At 39.5% G+C, this 19633-nt stretch overlaps 1 protein-coding gene across 1 annotated transcript; it reads left to right on the forward strand.

Moving 5' to 3' along the window:
- The first annotated feature begins 4815 nt into the window (after nucleotides 1-4815).
- On the forward strand, nucleotides 4816-16685 carry RAB5IF (RAB5 interacting factor). The gene is made up of 4 exons (XM_015816994.1): nucleotides 4816-4959; nucleotides 10311-10414; nucleotides 12332-12461; nucleotides 15086-16685. The coding sequence occupies exons 1-4, from the start codon at nucleotides 4819-4821 to the stop codon at nucleotides 15125-15127; spliced, it is 417 nt and encodes a 138-aa protein (XP_015672480.1). The 5' UTR covers nucleotides 4816-4818; the 3' UTR covers nucleotides 15128-16685.
- Nucleotides 16686-19633: the final 2948 nt, after the last annotated feature.

Here is a 19633-nt window from a genome sequence, read left to right on the forward strand (position 1 = left end):
CATGGTGTAAAGACATACCATAAGCAGTACTGTATATTATAAAGTCAAGTTTTCTTTAAGTCCAGCTCATTTGTAGTGATTTCATGGACCATCCATGTAGCTGTCTTCAAACAATGCAGAAGTAGTTTGCCAATGGTTTCTTTCTGTATGTTTAACTTCCCAAATCTAGCTAACAATCCTTGTCTCCCATCCAATTGCCAATCAAATGTAACTTGTTTGTTAGCTTCTTCTTCTTCTTCTTCTTCTTCTTCTTCTTCTTCTTCTTCTTCTTCTTCTTCTTCTTCTTCTTCTTCTTCTTCTTCTTCTTCTTCTTCTTCTTCTTTTGCCATATCCATTATCAGATGTTGGCGATCATGTTGGCGATCCTATTTTTATCAGCAGCCGCACGAAAAGGCGCTGCTGAGTTTTGTCCAAATTTTAAATTTAGCAAACGTTGGCAAAGTGTTGTCCTATCCATTTGACAGTTATTCAGTACTATGGTGAGGGTGGGAGCCACTGGGCTAATTTGCAAAAAATTTACAATGCCGAAGTTGTCTTTGTCTAAAATATTGTTACATTTTAAGCTCAAAGACTGTGCTGCATCCAATCTAACTTTCTGGTGAAGTTATGCTAGTGGTAGGTCCCTTCCAATCAAGGCAAGGAGCAGATAATTTGTTTCCATCTCATCCCACCTATTCTTTACCCCCACCCCAATGTCTTAGCCTGTTTATTAAAAAACAACCATGGAAGAAAAAAAATGTAATTACATTTCTTGTGGAAAAATATTTACTATGGAAAAGACAGCAGCATGTTCTCATGAGCAGATAGTACCTGGATCAGAGTCTCTCAGTTGTTAAAACCTGGATGCTCTGAAAAGGAAATCCAGACACATCTAAATCCCAACCATCATAGTTTATATAGCTATGCAAGAAAATTTAGGGTTTTTGTATTTTGTTAGCAGGCAAGATGTCATACTATGTGAAAAAGTAAATCAGATTAAGACCCTCTGAGTCTGTTCATGCTGTGCAGCGTCTGCTTACCCATAGTTTATTCATTAACACAATTATTTGAGTTCACATATTATACACTAAACATTAAAGCTAACCACATGATTAGGTTTGTACAACCATGCAAAAATGTGACTGGCCAGTTTGCATTTCAACCAGAGATTTGTTAATGTAATCCACATAATGTCCTTTTAAATTAATCGCAGTGCTGAAAACAACTTAAGAAATAATTAATTCAACCTTCTACCAGTTCAGGAAATCTGTTACTCCATCATCCATCCTCTTCAAAAATCCACAATGGAGAACATGATGCAATCTTCAGAGGTAATGTAATCTACTAACTACAACTGTTTCCACCTACAGTTGTGGGTAGGAGAGCTTTTGCACAACTTCAGGCTATGCACCAGTTGCACCCTTTCCTGGATTATGAGGCCTAGTGCGCAATCACTCTTGCCCTAGTCATCTCCCAGTTGGATTACTGCAATATACCTTACTTGGGGCCACCCTTGAAGGTATTTGGAAGCTACAGCTAGTACAGAATGCAGCAGCATGGATAGTTCTGGAGGCCTCTAGGGGGATGTATATAACACCACTGTTGCATGAGCTTCATTGCTTGTGAGTTTGCTTCCAAGTTCAATTCAAGGTGTTGTTTTCTACCTTTAAAGCCCTTTATGGCATGGGTCCAGGGTATTTAAGAAACCAACTTGCCCCAAATGGATTGGCCCTCCTCACTTACTCCACCTGAAGAAGCTTGTTATGGACCCCATCCAAGAATTTCAGTTGATGGGGTCAAGAAGAGCCTTTTCTGCTGGGGGCCCTACCTTTTGGAATATTCTGCCACTGTCACTACTTTTTTGGCCTCCTGGAAGCACTTTAAACCTGGTTCTGTTGGCTGGCTTGGTGCCCCAATGAGAGCACTTTTCACTGGAAGTAGTTGATAGGGTAAGAGAAAAGACTCCTGCACCCATGCTGCCCCTACCCTTGGTTTTTAATTTACAGATTATCACTGTAACTGAGTTATGTAAGAGTCAGTTCACCTGAACTCAGTGGAATGCTCATTCAGACATGCTAGCACTATAAATAAATTGTACAAAGAAAGCCATTCAGCAAATACCACAACATGTAAATGATGGGGAAAAGTACACTTTTCTAGCAAGTGTATTTTATTGCCTTATGACAGACAAATCTTCCCTCTTTTTTATGTAAGGACCACATCAATTTTATTATTTCTTTCTTCATTACATGCCTCAGAAAGGAGGGTTTTTTAAAAAAAAATATTTAATTAAACTAATGTGAAAGTTTGATTTTTATGCTTTGCAGATATGGGCATGAGTTTTAATGTTTCATCACAGTTGGTCTTAAAACAGAGCAGTTTGAAAAAGTAGATATCCCCACTGTGAGAACACTAGGTTATGCAAATATTGTAAATTCTCTGGTGCCTTAAATCTCTCAGGCTATATTTGCAGTCCAAGGAGAGAGGGACTCCCACGTAAAGCCAAAGAATAGGCCATTGTAGAGGGTATGGAACATGATACCTTTCTGCCACCTTGTGGCAAATGTACATAATTAAAAGGTGCTGTTCAAAAAGTAACCAGAAGAAAACCTTGTTTTTAATTTACATTCAGTAAAATACTGTGTGGATGATGTCTTTTGCAGCAGGACATTTTCACTTTGTTACATTGCAACAGACACAAATTGTAACACATTTAGCAGTTTCATGTCTTATGGGGCTGTACTTGAGGATACACCTTCCCACACCCAAAGCTTTAACTGCTTCAAGAATGCAGTGGCTCAATTGGTAATGGGCTTCAGTATACCTGTGTAATGTCTCTGCTTTGTGAGGTGCACTGATTTCCAATTGCTTCCAGGTGTGATTCAAGGCACCTATAAAGCCCTACATGGCATGCTGCCTGCTTACTTGAGGGACTATCACTCAGAGCATCTGCCTGACTGATTTAATCCTGCAGGGTTAAATGATTTCTTCAATTAAATGTTATCTATCAGGATCCCAGAAGCACACCTGTCTGAGCACCTGCCCTTTGGAACAAGGTTCCTCCCAAGATCAGGATGGTCTCCCTTCTGCTATTGTTCAGAAGAGCCATGAAAACTCTTCATCCAGGCCTGTAACAAGGGAAGGTGAGACCCCTATCTTTTATCTTTAATTGATTTTGCTATAGTTTTTTGTTTCATTGTCATGAGCTGGCCAGAATGGTTGGGAGTTAGGCGGCACCAAGTTTAATAAGTAAATAAATGTTGAGGGTTTTTTCCCCACTGAATCTCTGATTACGAGCCCAACTGTTTTACCAATGAAACCTAGCAGGACATAATGGTTACAATGCAAGCTTTAGGTAACAGAAAGTGAATGTAAGTAAACAGATGGGTTGGGATTACAAATCTAGGAATTCCCAGCCAGCATAGGAGTATCCCAGGTTTGGGAAGGCTGGCATATCCTCAGTGTCTGCATTTTTATCCAGCCTCTTTCACTTCACACATATGACATCCACCCCCATGACTATGATTCCCAAGAATTATTGTGATTATTTCTCCAAAACCTAGATAAAAACAATTTTACATGCTGCTTTTTCTACATATTATTTCAATAACAAATCTGTGTTGAAACTACACTCCATAGAAAGTAGTATCCAGCCTGAAATAAATATATGTATATATTATGGATGTTTTGAAAGATCAATTTATATCTTCAGTCATTATACTCAGGTAGCATGCATTTCAATCATTCTTTCAATAGTGTCAAATCTGTTTAGTCTCTGTAGCTGCTTTTTCCCTTTGGAAGGCAGAATATTAAAAACTCAAAAGCAAGGAAAGTAATTTCCCACAGGATTTTTAGACACGATTTTTAATTGTGCTAATTGATTTTTATGCCTAACTTATTAAAGTAGCATTTACTTTTACTTTATAAACTCTCATGAAAATATTAAATCACAGTAGAAAATGCTTATAATTAATAAGGCTGTATCCTTGTTAACAGTCCCTTGAATAAAGGCAATCCTGCTCATGAGTTTTGGAAGGCATTCTCCCGTGTGTTTATTGTTCCAAAGCATTTATAATTTTAACCAATTCTGATTATATTTCAGCAGTCTTTTTTAATTACCTTGGTGGTTTGGGTTTTATTATTTTAATCATATGCCTCTCCCAAAGCCACATATGTGAAAAGGACGGCTCTTTAAATTATATAAACATACCAAGGATTGCTGAGGGGACCCAGATTCCCAGCTTCTCCTGGCCATTGCAGAGATGATATAAGCCTCTCAGAGATATAAATATGGTTTATTTATTGAGCGTACGGGCTGCACTAAAGGCTAGGTCACAGGGGTAGGCAACCTCGGCTCTTTTATGACTCGTGGACTTCAACTCCCAGAATTCCCGAGTCAGCATAGCTGACTCGGGAATTCTGGGAGTTGAAGTCCACGAGTCATAAAAGAGCCGAGGTTGCCTACCCCTGGGCTAGGACACAATGAATGAGCTTATGCATCGCACGAAGCTTACAAAATACCCACAAGGACTGACCACGACTAGCAGCTGCAGGGGTAGCACTGGAAAGACCGCGTTGCAAGACTTGACATTTACATTGCCCCCTCCCGTCCCCGAATACCGCTCCCAAACGTGACCGAAGAACATCCCACCGGCTCCGTTCCATCCGGCACGCGCTTCGCGCCGCCGATTCCGGACCCCTTTCCCTCGCCGTAGCGCGCCCGGATCACGTGACGAGAGTCACGTGCCTCGGGCGACGGGCTTAGCAGGGCTTCGGGACCGGCGCTCACGTGGGTCAGCGGCTGCCTTGCCTGCCGTGACCGGGGCGCGGGGGGGGACGATGAGCGGCGGCCGACGGAAGGAGGAGCCGTCGTCGCACCCGCACTCGCAGCAGCACCTCGTGGCCAACGGTGGGGGCGGAGTGTTGCGGGCCTCGTTGTGGAGCAAAGCCTTGCGGAGCGACTCCGCCTGGGAAGACAAGGTGAGGCCTAGACCGGGTTGCTGCAGCACGCCGGGCCGGCCGAGTGTTTTCGGGAGGGCAGGCTTCGGCCTTGTGCTCGCGGGAGACGGGATGGTTTTGGGGGGGGGGCTTGGGGTGGGTGGAGCGGGGTGGGGGAAAGACTCTGCCAGTCGGTTATCCTAAAGGTCACAGCGGAGTCCCATAGGAGAGGAGAGGAAGAAGAGGGAAGTAGGGAAGAAAGAGAAGGAAGGGAGAAAGAAGGGAGAGAAGAAGGAGTGGGGATGCAGTAAAAGGGGAAATGGGCGAGCAACACCAAAAGTCATGTGCATGTATTTATTTCATTAAAAGTCTCTTATATATAAGAATGTAAAAAGAATGTATGTTAATAGCTGATAAATATCACAGTATATGTATGGGGGAGAGTTTGGAAAAATAAAAAATAAATGTAAAAAAATAAAATAAAATAAAATAAAAAAAATAAAAAAGCGGAGCCCCATAGGATTCACAGCTCGGGAGTCAGAAACGGAGCCTGCAGCTTTGTACCCTGAGTTACTGGGCAGAATGGAAGTTGCGGATGTTGAAACTTAACCAAGGCGGCGATGTTGCCTGCCCAGAAACTTGGGCTTGGTGTCAGCCCCTTTGCTGGCCTGACGTGGGGGTTACAATTTCCCGACCAAGGGAGCCTGCTGTTTCCCCTGGATTCACAAGGGATCAGCAGGTGGAAAGATTTTGCCAAGCCTTGGCTGGCATGTTAACTATTGTCCATTTGGGGAGCGGGGAGCCCTGGCAACAATGAGGTTCCTCCCTTTTCATCTTGGCACTGGATTGCTGCAGTATGGCCTGCCTGAGGTTGCCTTTGAAGATTATTGAGAAACTGCAGTTGTCACAGAATGTGGCAACAACCTACTAGCTGGCACATGAGAGGCGTTTTAACTGGGCAACACTTCAATTCTGGGTGCTGCCTTGGCTGCCAATCTATTTCAAAATAATTCAGAATGCTGGATTTGACCTATATGACCTGTAAAGCCACACAGGGTTTGCATCTTTATTACTTCCTGGACCAGCGGTTCTCAACCTATGGGTCGCGACCCCATTTGGGGTCGATCGACCATTTCACGGGGGTCGCCAAGCAAGGCTGTCCGCCATTTTTTCCCCCTTTTCCGGCGGGTGCCTTACCTCCCTTGAGCTGGGCCAGCTGGTGGTCAGCCTGCTCCGTCTCTGCCGCTTGCCAGCTATGCCTCGGCCGGCACAGGGGCGGAACCACGCATGTGTGGCATTCCCGGGCAGGGAAAGTCCTCGACTTACAACCGGTTGGGTAGTCCTCGACTTATGACCGGTTTAGTCCTCGACTTACGACCGGTTTAGTCCTCGACTTACGACCGGTTTAGTCCTCAATTTACGACCGGTTGGGGGTCGCGGCATTAAAAAGGTTGAGAACCACTGTCCTGGACCATCTTCTCCAAACAGAATCTTCCTAAAGGGTCCAGTCAGCCTAGAAAGCAATGCTTTGGGTCACTTTCTTCCTCCCTGGAATGTTGGAGCAGGCTTTTGTAGCGGCCTTCCCCTTATTTTGAAACACATAATCCCTACCCCCCAGGTCTGGATGGTCCCAAGACTTTTACAATTCAGAAAATTTGAAGGTTTTGCTTTGTCACTAGGCTTTTTATGGCCAGAGGCCCTTGTTTATTAGCCTACCCCTAATTAAATATTTCAGGTACATTTTACTTAATCAGATTGTCTTCATTAATTGCTTTTAGAATGTTTGTGAGAACCAGTTTGATGTAGGGGTTAAAATCATTGGGTTATCGACTGTCAGTACAGAGCCTTAGATATGAAGTCAGGTGGCTAACTTTGAACTAGACCAGAGGTGTCAAACTCGCAACGTCACGTGACGTGTTGTGACATATGACTTTTTTGCCATTGCCGGCAATGGGGTGGGCACGGTTTCACTATGATACATCTGGCCCACAGGCCGGCAGTTTGACATCCCTGAACTAGACACTCTCAGCCCTAGAAAGAAGACAAGTGAACCATTTTTATCTATATAGGCAAGAAAACTGTGTGGACGTATCCATGTAGTCACCAGATGCCAAGACTGATTCAAAGACACTAAAAGGAGTACAAAATATTTATGTAAGCTTCGTAATGTTTATAGAATTTGATGATATATAGATTAGATGAATAAATAATATTCTCTGTGTTATGATTCATTTAACTTGGAGTTAGCTTCTTGTGCAAACACAGTTTTTGTGTTTTTAGAGTGTTTGATTTAAGCAACTAAGATGTTTAACGGGGATGGGGGAATTTGAAGAACAGTCTGGATACTATTGAAGTGAAAAAATTAGATTAAATTTTAGTTTAGCATGATGATTAATTCACAGTTGGCCAAGATTACACAATGCAAAGGCAAGGAACAGGAAGAACTGCTACCAAGACAATGGTCAGAGAAAAAAAATCTGAGTTCAGGGCATATCTGTAATCCAATAAAACATCTGAGACAAGACCCTCTTTAGTTCTCAGGAAGNCTGCCAGTCGGTTATCCTAAAGGTCACAGCGGAGTCCCATCGGAGAGGAGAGGAAGAAGAGGGAAGTAGGGAAGAAAGAGAAGGAAGGGAGAAAGAAGGTAGAGAAGAAGGAGTGGGGATGCAGTAAAAGGGGAAATGGGCGAGCAACACCAAAAGTCATGTGCATGTATTTATTTCATTAAAAGTCTCTTATATATAAGAATGTAAAAAGAATGTGTGTTAATAGCTGATAAATATCACAGTATATGTATGGGGGAGAGTTTGGAAAAATAAAAAATAAATGTAAAAAAATAAAAAAATAAAATTAAATAAAAAAAAAATAAATAAAAAAAAAAAGAGCGGAGCCCCATAGGATTCACAGCTCGGGAGTCAGAAACGGAGCCTGCAGCTTTGTACCCTGAGTTACCGGGCAGAATGGAAGTTGCGGATGTTGAAACTTAACCAAGGCGGCGATGTTGCCTGCCCTAGAAACTTGGGCTTGGTGTCAGCCCCTTTGCTGGCCTGACGTGGGGGTTACAATTTCCCGACCAAGGGAGCCTGCTGTTTCCCCTGGATTCACAAGGGATCATCAGCAGGTGGAAAGATTTTGCCAAGCCTTGGCTGGCATGTTAACTATTGTCCATTTGGGGAGTGGGGAGCCCTGGCAACAATGAGGTTCCTCCCTTTTCATCTTGGCACTGGATTGCTGCAGTATGGCCTGCCTGAGGTTGCATTTGAAGATTATTGAGAAACTGCAGTTGTCACAGAATGTGGCAACAACCTACTAGCTGGCACATGAGAGGCGTTTTAACTGGGCAACACTTCAATTCTGGGTGCTGCCTTGGCTGCCAATCTACTTCAAAATAATTCAGAATGCTGGATTTGACCTATATGACCTGCAAAGCCACACAAGGTTTGCATCTTTATTACTTCCTGGACCATCTTCTCCAAACAGAATCTTCCTAAAGGGTCCAGTCAGCCTAGAAAGCAATGCTTTGGGTCACTTTCTTCCTTCCTGGAATGTTGGAGCAGGCTTTTGTAGCGGCCTTCCCCTTATTTTGAAACACATAATCCCTACCCCCCAGGTCTGGATGGTCCCAAGACTTTTACAATTCAGAAAATTTGAAGGTTTTGCTTTGTCACTAGGCTTTTATGGCCAGAGGCCCTTGTTTATTAGCCTACCCCTAATTAAATATTTCAAGTACATTTTACTTAATCAGATTGTCTTCATTAATTGCTTTTAGAATGTTTGTGAGAACCAGTTTGATGTAGGGGTTAAAATCATTTGGGGTATAGACTGTCAGTACAGAGCCTTAGATATGAAGTCAGGTGGCTAACTTTGAACTAGACCAGAGGTGTCAAACTCGCAACGTCACGTGACGTATTGTGACGTATCATGACTTTTTTGCCATTGCCGGCAATGGGGTGGGCACGGTTTCACTATGATACATCTGGCCCACAGGCCGGCAGTTTGACATCCCTGAACTAGACACTCTCAGCCCTAGAAAGAAGACAAGTGAACCATTTTTATCTATATAGGCAAGAAAACTGTGTGGACGTATCCATGTAGTCACCAGATGCCAAGACTGATTCAAAGACACTAAAAGGATTACAAAATATTTATGTAAGCTTCGTAATGTTTATAGAATTTGATGATATATAGATTAGATGAATAGATAATATTCTCTGTGTTATGATTCATTTAACTTGGAGTTAGCTTCTTGTGCAAACACAGTTTTTGTGTTTTTAGAGTGTTTGATTTAAGCAACTAAGATGTTTAACGGGGATGGGGGAATTTGAAGAACAGTCTGGATAATATTGAAGTGAAAAAATTAGATTAAATTTTAGTTTAGCATGATGATTAATTCACAGTTGGCCAAGATTACACAATGCAAAGGCAAGGAACAGGAAGAACTGCTACCAAGACAATGGTCAGAGAAAAAAAATCTGAGTTCAGGGCATATCTGTAATCCAATAAAACATCTGAGACAAGACCCTCTTTAGTTCTCAGGAAGATAAAGGGATGGAGCACAGAAATGCTTCAGATTCGCAAAATTCTGTTACCATAACTTTATTGTAAAGTTACAGTAGTATTGGCCTGCATGAGTTTTGTTTCCTAATCTGGCCTACCTTGAAGGGCAAACGTAGTCATAAAACATGGAAAGAAAATATATATACTCAATTTAAGCTCCTAAAATCATACGTTCTGTAGAATTTCTATTTCATTATTGTGAAACAAAAGAAGCTGGAATCTCATTAGAACCAAGCAAACTATCTTATGGTAGAAAGTACATTTTCCCCCACCATTTCATGGCAAGTGGAAGATCTTCATTCCAATCCATTCTGTGAATTAATTATACATTATCTTATACTTTTTTTCAAACAGAAGAATTCAGGCTGCTTGTTCGGCCCACTTGCAAAGTGAAATTACAATAGCATAGAGATTAGTGAGCTGATATTAGCTTAGATTTAAACCCTGACTTGACAATGAAGCTGAACAGATACTTCACTGAATCAGTAACTCCCTCCATCACCTAGAGTTGTTATGAGATTAAAGTAATTTATCTAAGCTCCTTGAAAGACAGGTACATAATAAATAGGCCCCAAAGAATGTAAATATATACCTTTTTACCCTGGAATTGAGATAGATTTCCAGCTAGGATTGAAATAATTGCTGGTGTCTAATTTCTAAATCTTTTATTTTTTTAGACCACCTGAGACCTTCTCAAAATATTTGTATAATTCTTTTGAATTAGGCAGTTGAGATATCTTCAGAGCTTAGATTTGCTGTTATAACAGGAGATACTCCTCTACATATGTTGAATGTGAATATTGATTCCATATGAATTTGATATTTTTTCTCTGCAGGATGAATTTTTAGATGTCATTTACTGGTTCCGGCAGATCATTGCTGTTATTTTGGGAGTGATCTGGGGAATTGTTCCACTGAAGGGATTTGTGGGTATAGCAATGTAAGTTTTTTTTTTTTGCATGAATTTAAAGACTGAATCATTGATGAAATTGAAAGAAGTTAAGATGAGGGATATATATTTGAAGTACGGTATATGGGTTTTGTATTATATATTTTATTTGAGCATGAAAGTTTTCTCAGAGCAGTTTGTAGGAAAGATACAGAAAGCTCCTTAAATTTAGTCAGAGGGAACATGCATCAGAGTATCAGAAAGATTTTCATAGAAAAAAAAAATTGCTGCAGTGCATGAATTAAAGAAAATATTAAGAAAATGCATCAATTTGTCTGAAAATATTTGTCTAGAAGCTTAGAATGTGTTATTGCTGAAAACTGTATGGTTATGTTGAAAGATTATATAGTTTAACTATAAATTTCCACCTGTGACAAATGATAAAGGGAATGTCTTAAATACTGTTAGTAATTAAAGTGTTGTGAGGCATTTTCACAGTTGCCTATGTTTTCCTTAAATGATAGGAAAGTGAGTTTGTAATAGGAGGAAAATGAAATGCTTCGTTATTTTTTCTAAATCTATTTATAGACTTATCTACTTCTGTCTTTACTTTATTTTGGAGGTTATGATAAGAAAGAATATCATCCACCCTTCTTGAATGTAAGCAACCCAAATTTTAACAAAGCCAGGATAGTGTGGGTTAGAGGACAGAATCCACAGTTCAAGTTTTGTGGGTTGAAACTCACCTTGAAACCAACACAGAGCAGCAAGAAGATAATCTGAATCTGATTCCACATATGTAATAGAAAATCCATTTCTAGGTTCTTTCTGAATTTAGTGTCATCTGTTGCATTTAGAGCTTTAAAATAGGATACCTCTTCAGTACCTATTGTCCCCTTTTTTATGTTACATTGTTAAAGGGTAAATGCATGTGCATTCTGGGTTCTTGTTTGAAGCAGGCTTGTGAAGGACACAATCTACCACTAAATACATTTACATTTATTTGGAAGAGATTGATAACAACAGAGGAGGTAGTCCTTGATCTATGACCATAATGGATGCTGTCCATTGCAGTTGTAAATTGTGTCAGTCATAAACTGGACCATCCATACGAGCAACCCAATTTTACAATATTTTTTTGTGGTGGTCGTTAAGCAAGTACCATGGATATTAAATACACCAATTGTTGCTATGGGCTGGTTTTGCTGATAAACCAGAAGTAAATGCCAGGGGTTCCCCCCCCCAAAAAAAACATAAATGTGATTATGTGTCCCAGGGACATTGCAAACGGCTGTGTGACCAGTTGCTGAATGCCTGAAATGTGTTCACATGACTGCTGGGGGGGACAGCTGTTGGCACTTCAGAATTGGATGATAAGTACCTCTGGGGAAGTCCGTCATAACTCTGAATGATTGCTCTATGACTGGTCATAAATCAAGGCCTACCAGTGTCGTAATCTGTACTGGCACTATAGACTAGTCCAGGGGTAGGCAACCTTGGCTCTTTTATGTCTCGTGGACTTCAACTCCCAGAATTCCTGAGCCAGCATACCTATGCTGGCTCAGGAATTCTGGGAGTTGAAGTCCACGAGTCATAAAAGAGCCAAGGTTGCCTACCCCTGGACTAGTAGCACAAGAAAAGTTGCAAATTCTGTCAGGTGATTGCAGAATGTTGCAACCTGTCATAATTGCAAGCCAGTTGCCAAGCACCTGAAATGCATTCATGTGGCTGTGGGAGAGGGGTGGCAGTTGTAACTTTAAAAAAAGGCTACTGATAATCTGTTCTTAAAAGTCCATTGTAACTTTGTACAGTTGTTAAATGACTGGTTATAAGTCAAGGACTATGTGTAGAGGCTGCTGTTAATTTCAGTGAAACTGAAACAAGAACGCTCCTTGATATAATTTACATTGTTAGTTGATTGAAGTTGCCCAGCGTCTCTTTTTTTTTTGTTTTCCTTCTCTCTTCCAGATTCTGTCTCATAAATGCTGGAGTCCTATACCTCTATTTTAGCAGTTTTCAGCAAATAGATGAAGAGGAGTATGGTGGAACATGGGAACTAACAAAGGAAGGCTTCATGACATCTTTTGCTTTGTTTTTGGTAACTTATGTTATTTGTTTGTAGATTCCTGACATTATGCACATTATAAAACAGAAGGTAGATTATCATCCCCATTACTTAAAATATTGTAGAAAGAAAAGAAATTGAGGAGATGAAATTTAGAAATGTAAATTACATACGGGTAAAATAAGAGATTCATTATCCAGTAGGCCATCTTTCCTGAACTAAGAATTTAAAAAGCAAATATATAATTTTTAGAATCCAACATCACATGAGCAAACTCCCCATTGCAAAATTGCATTATTTCTTCCCTTCGGTCCAAAATTATCCTCAATTTGCTCTTCATGTTCTAGGGCAGGGGTCCCTAACCTGCGGCCTATTTGCAACCGGGCTGCGTGAGTGGCGGGCCAGCGCACGCACAGCCCCACTTGCAGAAGCGGCCAGGCACTGGCGCGCTCAGCCTCACTCACACTAGCAGTGCCCCAAAGGCTTCTCTCTTGCATGAGTGGAGCTCCCCCCCCCATCAGTCCACCAAGCTCTAAAGGTTGGGAACCGCTGTTCCAGGGCTTAGAGGATTGGGAATATTGAAAAAGGGGGCATTTGTGCGTCTGGTGACTGTTGTGTTGTTGGTGAATTAATCCAAAGTACTTAATGGTAAAACTTTTCATTATCTCTGCTAATTTATACTGAAAGGTATATGTGTCTGTGCATGCGTGAATGCAGTGGAAGCTTTTTTTATCTGACCCCTTTTTCAGTATATAATATTTGCCAACTTTTGACCATGTATTCTTCCTGATATTTTTATGTGCAGTAGGGAATGTTATAAATTCCACTATTAATCTTCAGTATAAAATAATCTAGAGAAAGAAGAGCTTTGGCAATGATTCTGTTTAGGGTATAAATTGTTCTGTTTAGTTGTGGTTAGAAGATGGCACTTACATTCTTGTTCAAACATATACAATTAGTTTATAAGCCCTGAGTCCTGGTGGCGCAGCGGTTAGAATGCAGTACAGGTAGTCCCCGAGATACGAGCCTAATAGAGCCTGCCCATTAGGCTTGTAATCAAATGAATCAGACTCAATATTACAACACTTTAAAATCAAACTCATTAATTGAATCAAATGGGTCATTAAATGAACGAAGATTTGACTTACCATTTCCTCCAATGGCTGCCTGAACTGAGAGACTTTTCCCGCCGCCGCAGCTGCCAGCTGTTTCCGGCCACCAAACAGCTATTTTAAGTTTCAGGAACTACACAATACTGTACACTGCCTCCCAAGCAGGCAGCAGACTTTAAAAAAAAAACCAAACCATTTGTTGCTAGGCAGCTCAAGCTTCTTCAGAGGGGGGTGGAAAACTCTGGGATTGCAGCTGCCACTAAAGTAATTAGCTTTAGCGTCTGCAGGTAGGCATACAGAGGGACATGGGGGTGGAGTTTACAGAACTATTAGCTTGCAATAGTAACTGAGATGGAAGAGACCTTGAGATCATCTAGTCTAACCCACTGCTCTCACAAGAGAGTACAGTACTGTACTGTATTTCTGCTAAATGCCTATCCAGTCTCTTCTTAAAAGCCTCCAGTGAGGGAACACCCACAACTTCTGATGGCAATTTAAATTTGAAACCTTTAAAAAAAAAACACTGCCCCTGATCAGCACAAGCCTCTCCAGGCTAAATCCAAAATGGAGTGGGGGGGGGATTTCCTTCCAGTAAGTGTCAGCAGAATCTCTGGTGGGTCCATGCTGGAGAGAGGAGCAGCAGCAGCAGCCACATGCTATAAGTTTCAGGCAAATGCAAACAAACAATCTTGCAAAGTACTGTCCTTTACAAAATAAAAAGCAGAGTAGCTCCCAAAGTGATTACAAACAACACAGTACAGTACTATAGAGTAACAAAAAAAGAATATTTTAAAATACTTACAGAAGTAATTCTAGCTCTCTACAGTACTGTAGTCCTCAAGCCCAGCAAGCAGTGATCTTTCACACAGCTCCATGAAAACAAAAATGAATGGTCGGCGCCGGTTGCAAAAATCACTGGATCTTGTTTGGCCATGTGACCAGGCACACACACACAAAAAAGGCTTAAGTGTTATTGCTATTGCTATAATGTCTCAAAGCTTCTGGCTGGGTAACAAAATTTTGATTGTAGGTGTTTACTCTTTATACATAAAGTATCCAGCAATGTATCTTTGGTTGTTTCCAAGTTCTCATACATAAATATAAGAAAAGTAATAGAGTTTTCAAAAGGGGCGCAAAAACATTTTGATTTTTAAATACTTGTGTCCATTCCACTCTCATGACTGTTCTAATCTTAACAAAGATGAATCATTCCAATAGCTGATAGGTCAGAATGGTCCATTTGAAGTCATAATATTCAAGAAGATTTAAAAGAACATAATATCATTTCTGCTAGGCCAGGAAAGAGATGTAACCGAATCAGAATATTTTGACCTTAAAACATTTTTTATACTTCTCTCTCCCACTAGCACTAAAAAGCAATGAGGTTTTCTGATACTAGTCCTAAAGTTTCTTTATGATCCCTTATTGTAGTAATGTTAATAATGCAATCTTATTCACAAGGAAGAAAGCAAAATACATTCATACTTATAATTTGGTAAAGTTTAAATCCTTTTCTAATTTGTTCTTATCTGTGCTTCATTTCAGGTTGTTTGGATAATCTTCTACACTGCCATCCATTATGATTGACAAACTCAGCCAAATTAATTGTCTTAACTGAAGAACACTTTAAGAACCCCTTTGGCCTATGGAGAGGTAGAATAAGCCGGGTTTTATATCCATGGTCCAAGGAGACGCAACATGTCTTATGGATTCTAAGAAGAAAAGTTTGATCAGTCTTATTTTAAAAAGCTGTTGCTTTTCCAGAACTTAAAAAAAGCCATTACAATGCTTTGCAGACAGCACAAGACTTTTCAACCTTTCAGCCTTCTTGGTGACTTTAACCAGTATGGCGATGACAAATCTTTATATCCTAAAAGGGTGATTCTGTTAATTAACTTGCGTCGATTATCTTGTTCTCTTTGAGATCTATTCAGATTGTGACTTGTCTTCCATTTGTAAGACATACTAAAATGGTAGCCATCATGAAGCATATGGCAGGAGGATTCTGCTGAATGTATTGTAGAACATAAGATTTTGATGGTTCTCAGCTTCTTTTGAGGAAATTAAAGCTCTGATCTGATTGTATTAAGTACTAATGTCTTTAAATGGTTCATCCAGGGTTTTAAAATTTTGGTCGCTTAACAATGTAACAAACAAACTTCAGATAGTTTCCTAATATTTTGAGATTTTAACTATTTACTGAGAAGTGTGAGGCTTTCCTAGCTTCATTAGGGAACTTCCCAAAACAGTTGCAGTGATTGAGAAACATCTTAATATATTGGTTAGTTAACCAATTCAGTTTCCAGAACCTACCTCAGAGTCCAGTGATCTAAATGCACAAAATAGCAGATGCTTCAGAATTCAATTACTTTGGGATTGTTATAGGTTTTTGAAGCTGAAACATAATACAGAATAATACAGAATACAGAATAATTAAGGCAGCTAATGTCTTGTACATAGAACTAATTTCCAGATAGCAGTAGACTGAAATTCAGTGTTGATCTTTTATGATTATTAAAAATATCAGAATGAAAAATTCTACTAATTGTACACTAATTAGGCTATTTATGAGCTTTAATTGTACTGTCTCAATCATTTTAAGATTTAAACTCCTTGTCTATATAAGTATTTAATAATTTCAAGAAGAGGCTATTTCCTATCTTAATTTAAGTAGACAGAAAATGGAGTTGTTCATTAAGACTGCCTTACACTGAGAATCTGTTTTGAGTCCTAATATGCCGTGGATAAATTTCCAGTTCTTTGTACTCGTCTTTTAAACTCTTAACTTTGCATACTTTTTTTCACAAATAGCTTTCCATGTATCCTCTTTCAACATTGTCAGGTCCCGTCTGCCTTTTTCAGTTCTGTTCAGTTTTAACATCAGGGAAGAATTTAGCCACAGGAAATGAAAGGCAAAACTCCTAAAGGTTGGAGAGCCTTAGCAGAGGTTTCTCTTGCAGTTCTTCATTGCCAACTTAAGTGTTTTCTCCTTCAATTTGAGGAGATATTTAGACATTTTGGTATTTGCTAACTTTAAGCTGCATTTCTCAACCAACAGGGTTTTATTTTTCAAAGCTTGAGTCATCTACCAAATAAGTAAATCATTTTATACATGGAAGATCACTAATAAAGATCACTTTAAGAAGCTGGTGTAATGCTTTTTTATTGTATTGCCATTTTTAAGATTTCAGGTAGTATTAAATCTTTTGTGACTGCTTTGGCCCTTAAAATAGATGGATGCTTGCTTTAAAAAATAATGGCATGGTAGCCTTTTGTTAAGAGATCTGGCCATAAATATGAGTTTTAGTATCGGAGGATCATCTTGGTCTTCCTTTTACTTTGGAGGTAGTATCTTAGGAGGAAAAACTCTTGCCTTCATTCATGGAAAAACGTTTTTACTGATTTTAAGATCTAAGTTACATAAAAGATTCTCTTGGAATCTCATAAAACTGTGTTTGGGTTGGGGAAGAGTTAGAACTAGAGAAGACTGCATTTCTGAAAATATCTCCATCTTCCTCAGCAAACATTAGCAGACATGCTATGTGATTAAAGTTATTGTTCCTGCACTAACTTCTGTCATGTTAATGCCTCACCTTACAACAGTGATTTACAATTGTATATCGGGTTCAATTCTGGTCATAAGTCAAGGGCTACTTGTATGGAGCTAATAGCCCCATGCAGTACACGGTATATCTCCATAAATAACTGCATGGAGCTAATCTAAAGAACGAAGAATCCAAGTATCTCCTTCACATAATCTCAAACTTTACTTAATATAACTCCTGAACAGCATCCGAAATCCTGTTATGGCCTCCCCAGCAGTTCCATCTCAGTGACGATCATCTTCACTTCTGCACTATAAAGTTCTTGTGCCATTCCCCAAATCCTGTCACAATGCCAACAGTTACTGCTCTTCCACATCTCAGCCACATAGTACGGTATATGGATTTTGTAGAGCAAATGGAAGCAAAGAGGTATTCATTGCAGAATAGGCTATACTTCTTTTGTGGGCTCTTAAGGGTCAACAGCAGAGCAGCTTGGAGCCAACTGAGAGGTCTGATGTTGCTGCTTACCTATGCTGAGCTTGCCCTCCACAAAGCAGCCTATAGTTCCCAAAGAGATCTTTCTGCCTGCCTAGATGTCTCTTAATTACAGTGAAAGCATTTTCTCCACAGCAAATTCCAAGATTGAGATCCCAAGCTGTAGACGCTTAGCCATCAGTAAAAATTAATTTTCCAGTCTTTTTCATGGCAGTTAAGCAAATGTCATGGTTGTTAAGCAAAGCCATTCATTTGAATAGCCATTTTTGGCCAGAAACAAACAAACAAACAAACAAAATCACAAATTGCCACCACATTATTGCAGAATGCTACAACTTGTAAAGCTGACTCACCTGATGTCAGATGGGACTGCAGGGGGGGATAACATAACTATGATGATGGGGGTGTAAAGCACCCATTCTGTGGCCATCATAATTGCAAACGGTAGTAAAACACCCAGGTCGAGGACTACTTGTATATAGGAATCGTGTGCATGAAAGTCTCATAAGTGCTGATTGTGTGAATGTATATTTTAAATTATGCTACTTTTCAATCACTGCATGTCTTCCTGAATTGTACTCAAAATGTGCCCTTCCTCTTACATAGCAGGACAACCTCCACAGTAGAGTTTGAAAACAAAGAATCAATGGTAGGCTTTTGTGATCACACACTTGGAAATAAAACCCACACTACTTATCAAAAAGAGCTACAAATAACAATCTTCAATTTCCAAAATACAGGTAATCCTTGGTTAACCACCACAGCTAGGGCTGGCACTTCTGGAGAGCCACTCTTCTTGAGTAGATTGCAGAAGCTGCTATTTTTACAGTTGGCTTATGTGGAGTGGCAGAAAGTAGGGATTACATCAAGTTCACATTCACAAAATAGCCTTTACAGACATTAAGCTCTACTAAGCCTTACATTTTAATCACATTTTTGAATTCTTTTTCTTCAGACTGGCAAAATTTTACTGTACTCATCAGGTGATTTTCTGCCTCCTTAAAAAATGTTGTAAATTTGATTTTAAAACTTTTATGTCTATGAAATTAATTTGAAGGGGAATTTAAATGTAATACAAATGGATCTGATGGATGACTCATTCCCCGAAAATCAAATCAGGTTTTAAACCAGGAAATGCATACAAATATTTCTTTTGTTTTGGATAGACAAAAAAGCTCCGCTAAGATTTAAAATGACATTTTTAGCAGTGACAAAAAAAGATAAATTTTATGTATTAATTCAAAAGAAATCTGTTAACTTCTGAAGGATTTTCATTTTGAAATACAGATGAGCAGCAAACTACCTCTACGACTTTTTCTGAATAGGTTAAATAATTTAAAAAATGAGAGAAGATTTGTAAGATTGGCTTCTTCAACCAGTGTTAAAAGAAGAAAATAGTTATATCTGGTTGTTCTTACTGGATTTTTGCTGACAAAGATTGATTGGCTTAGCATTTGGGCCTTGTTTTCCTTATCTAAGTAATGAACTATGGGGAGAAGAGAAATTATTCTTTATTTAGAGATGGTGATAGCTATATTAAAATTATTTTATCTGCTGGAATGAAGGGGAAAGGTACCTTTTTCCCACCTTCTCTTTTTTCCTTTTGTTTGTTTTCTTCAGTTTGTTTCACACACAGCTCTTTTATTTTTATTTATTTAGCTTATATTGTCTTTTATTTTCATTTATAATTCTTAATAAAATTATCGGGGGTAAAAAAAGCAGTTCACTTTTTTCACCAGTATTTAAGATTAATATTAATCTCAATTTGTTTATATAAATTATGACTGTCTAAAATAGTACACCAATGTAGAAATTCTTTTGATACTAGAACTGCTGGATTAGAAGCTTGGAGCAGCACCGTATGATGCAAAACCCGGAAGGAAATCATATTAACACAGCCATTTGCAAGGGCCCTGGCTTTGTGAAAACCTGGATTAAAAGTAATGCTTAGCCTTAGAAGCTCAGTGGATGACTGGTGTAGCTCACCTCATAATAAACGTGTGCATAAAACAGATAGATAGGAAATTGCATATACCATCTAGAGCTCTCCAAA

Source organism: Protobothrops mucrosquamatus, unplaced genomic scaffold (genome assembly GCF_001527695.2).
Source record: "Protobothrops mucrosquamatus isolate PMUCROS unplaced genomic scaffold, P.Mucros_1.0 scaffold547, whole genome shotgun sequence".
NCBI classification, from domain to species: Eukaryota; Metazoa; Chordata; class Lepidosauria; order Squamata; family Viperidae; genus Protobothrops; species Protobothrops mucrosquamatus.

Coding starts and splice junctions, on each gene's coding strand:
- RAB5IF (XM_015816994.1), top strand. CDS start 4,819: ATGAGCGGCGGCCGACGGAAGGAGGAGCCGTCGTCGCACCCGCACTCG. Junction 4,960..10,310: donor ACTCCGCCTGGGAAGACAAG/GTGAGGCCTAGA, acceptor TTTTCTCTGCAG/GATGAATTTTTAGATGTCAT. Junction 10,415..12,331: donor GGATTTGTGGGTATAGCAAT/GTAAGTTTTTTT, acceptor TCTCTCTTCCAG/ATTCTGTCTCATAAATGCTG.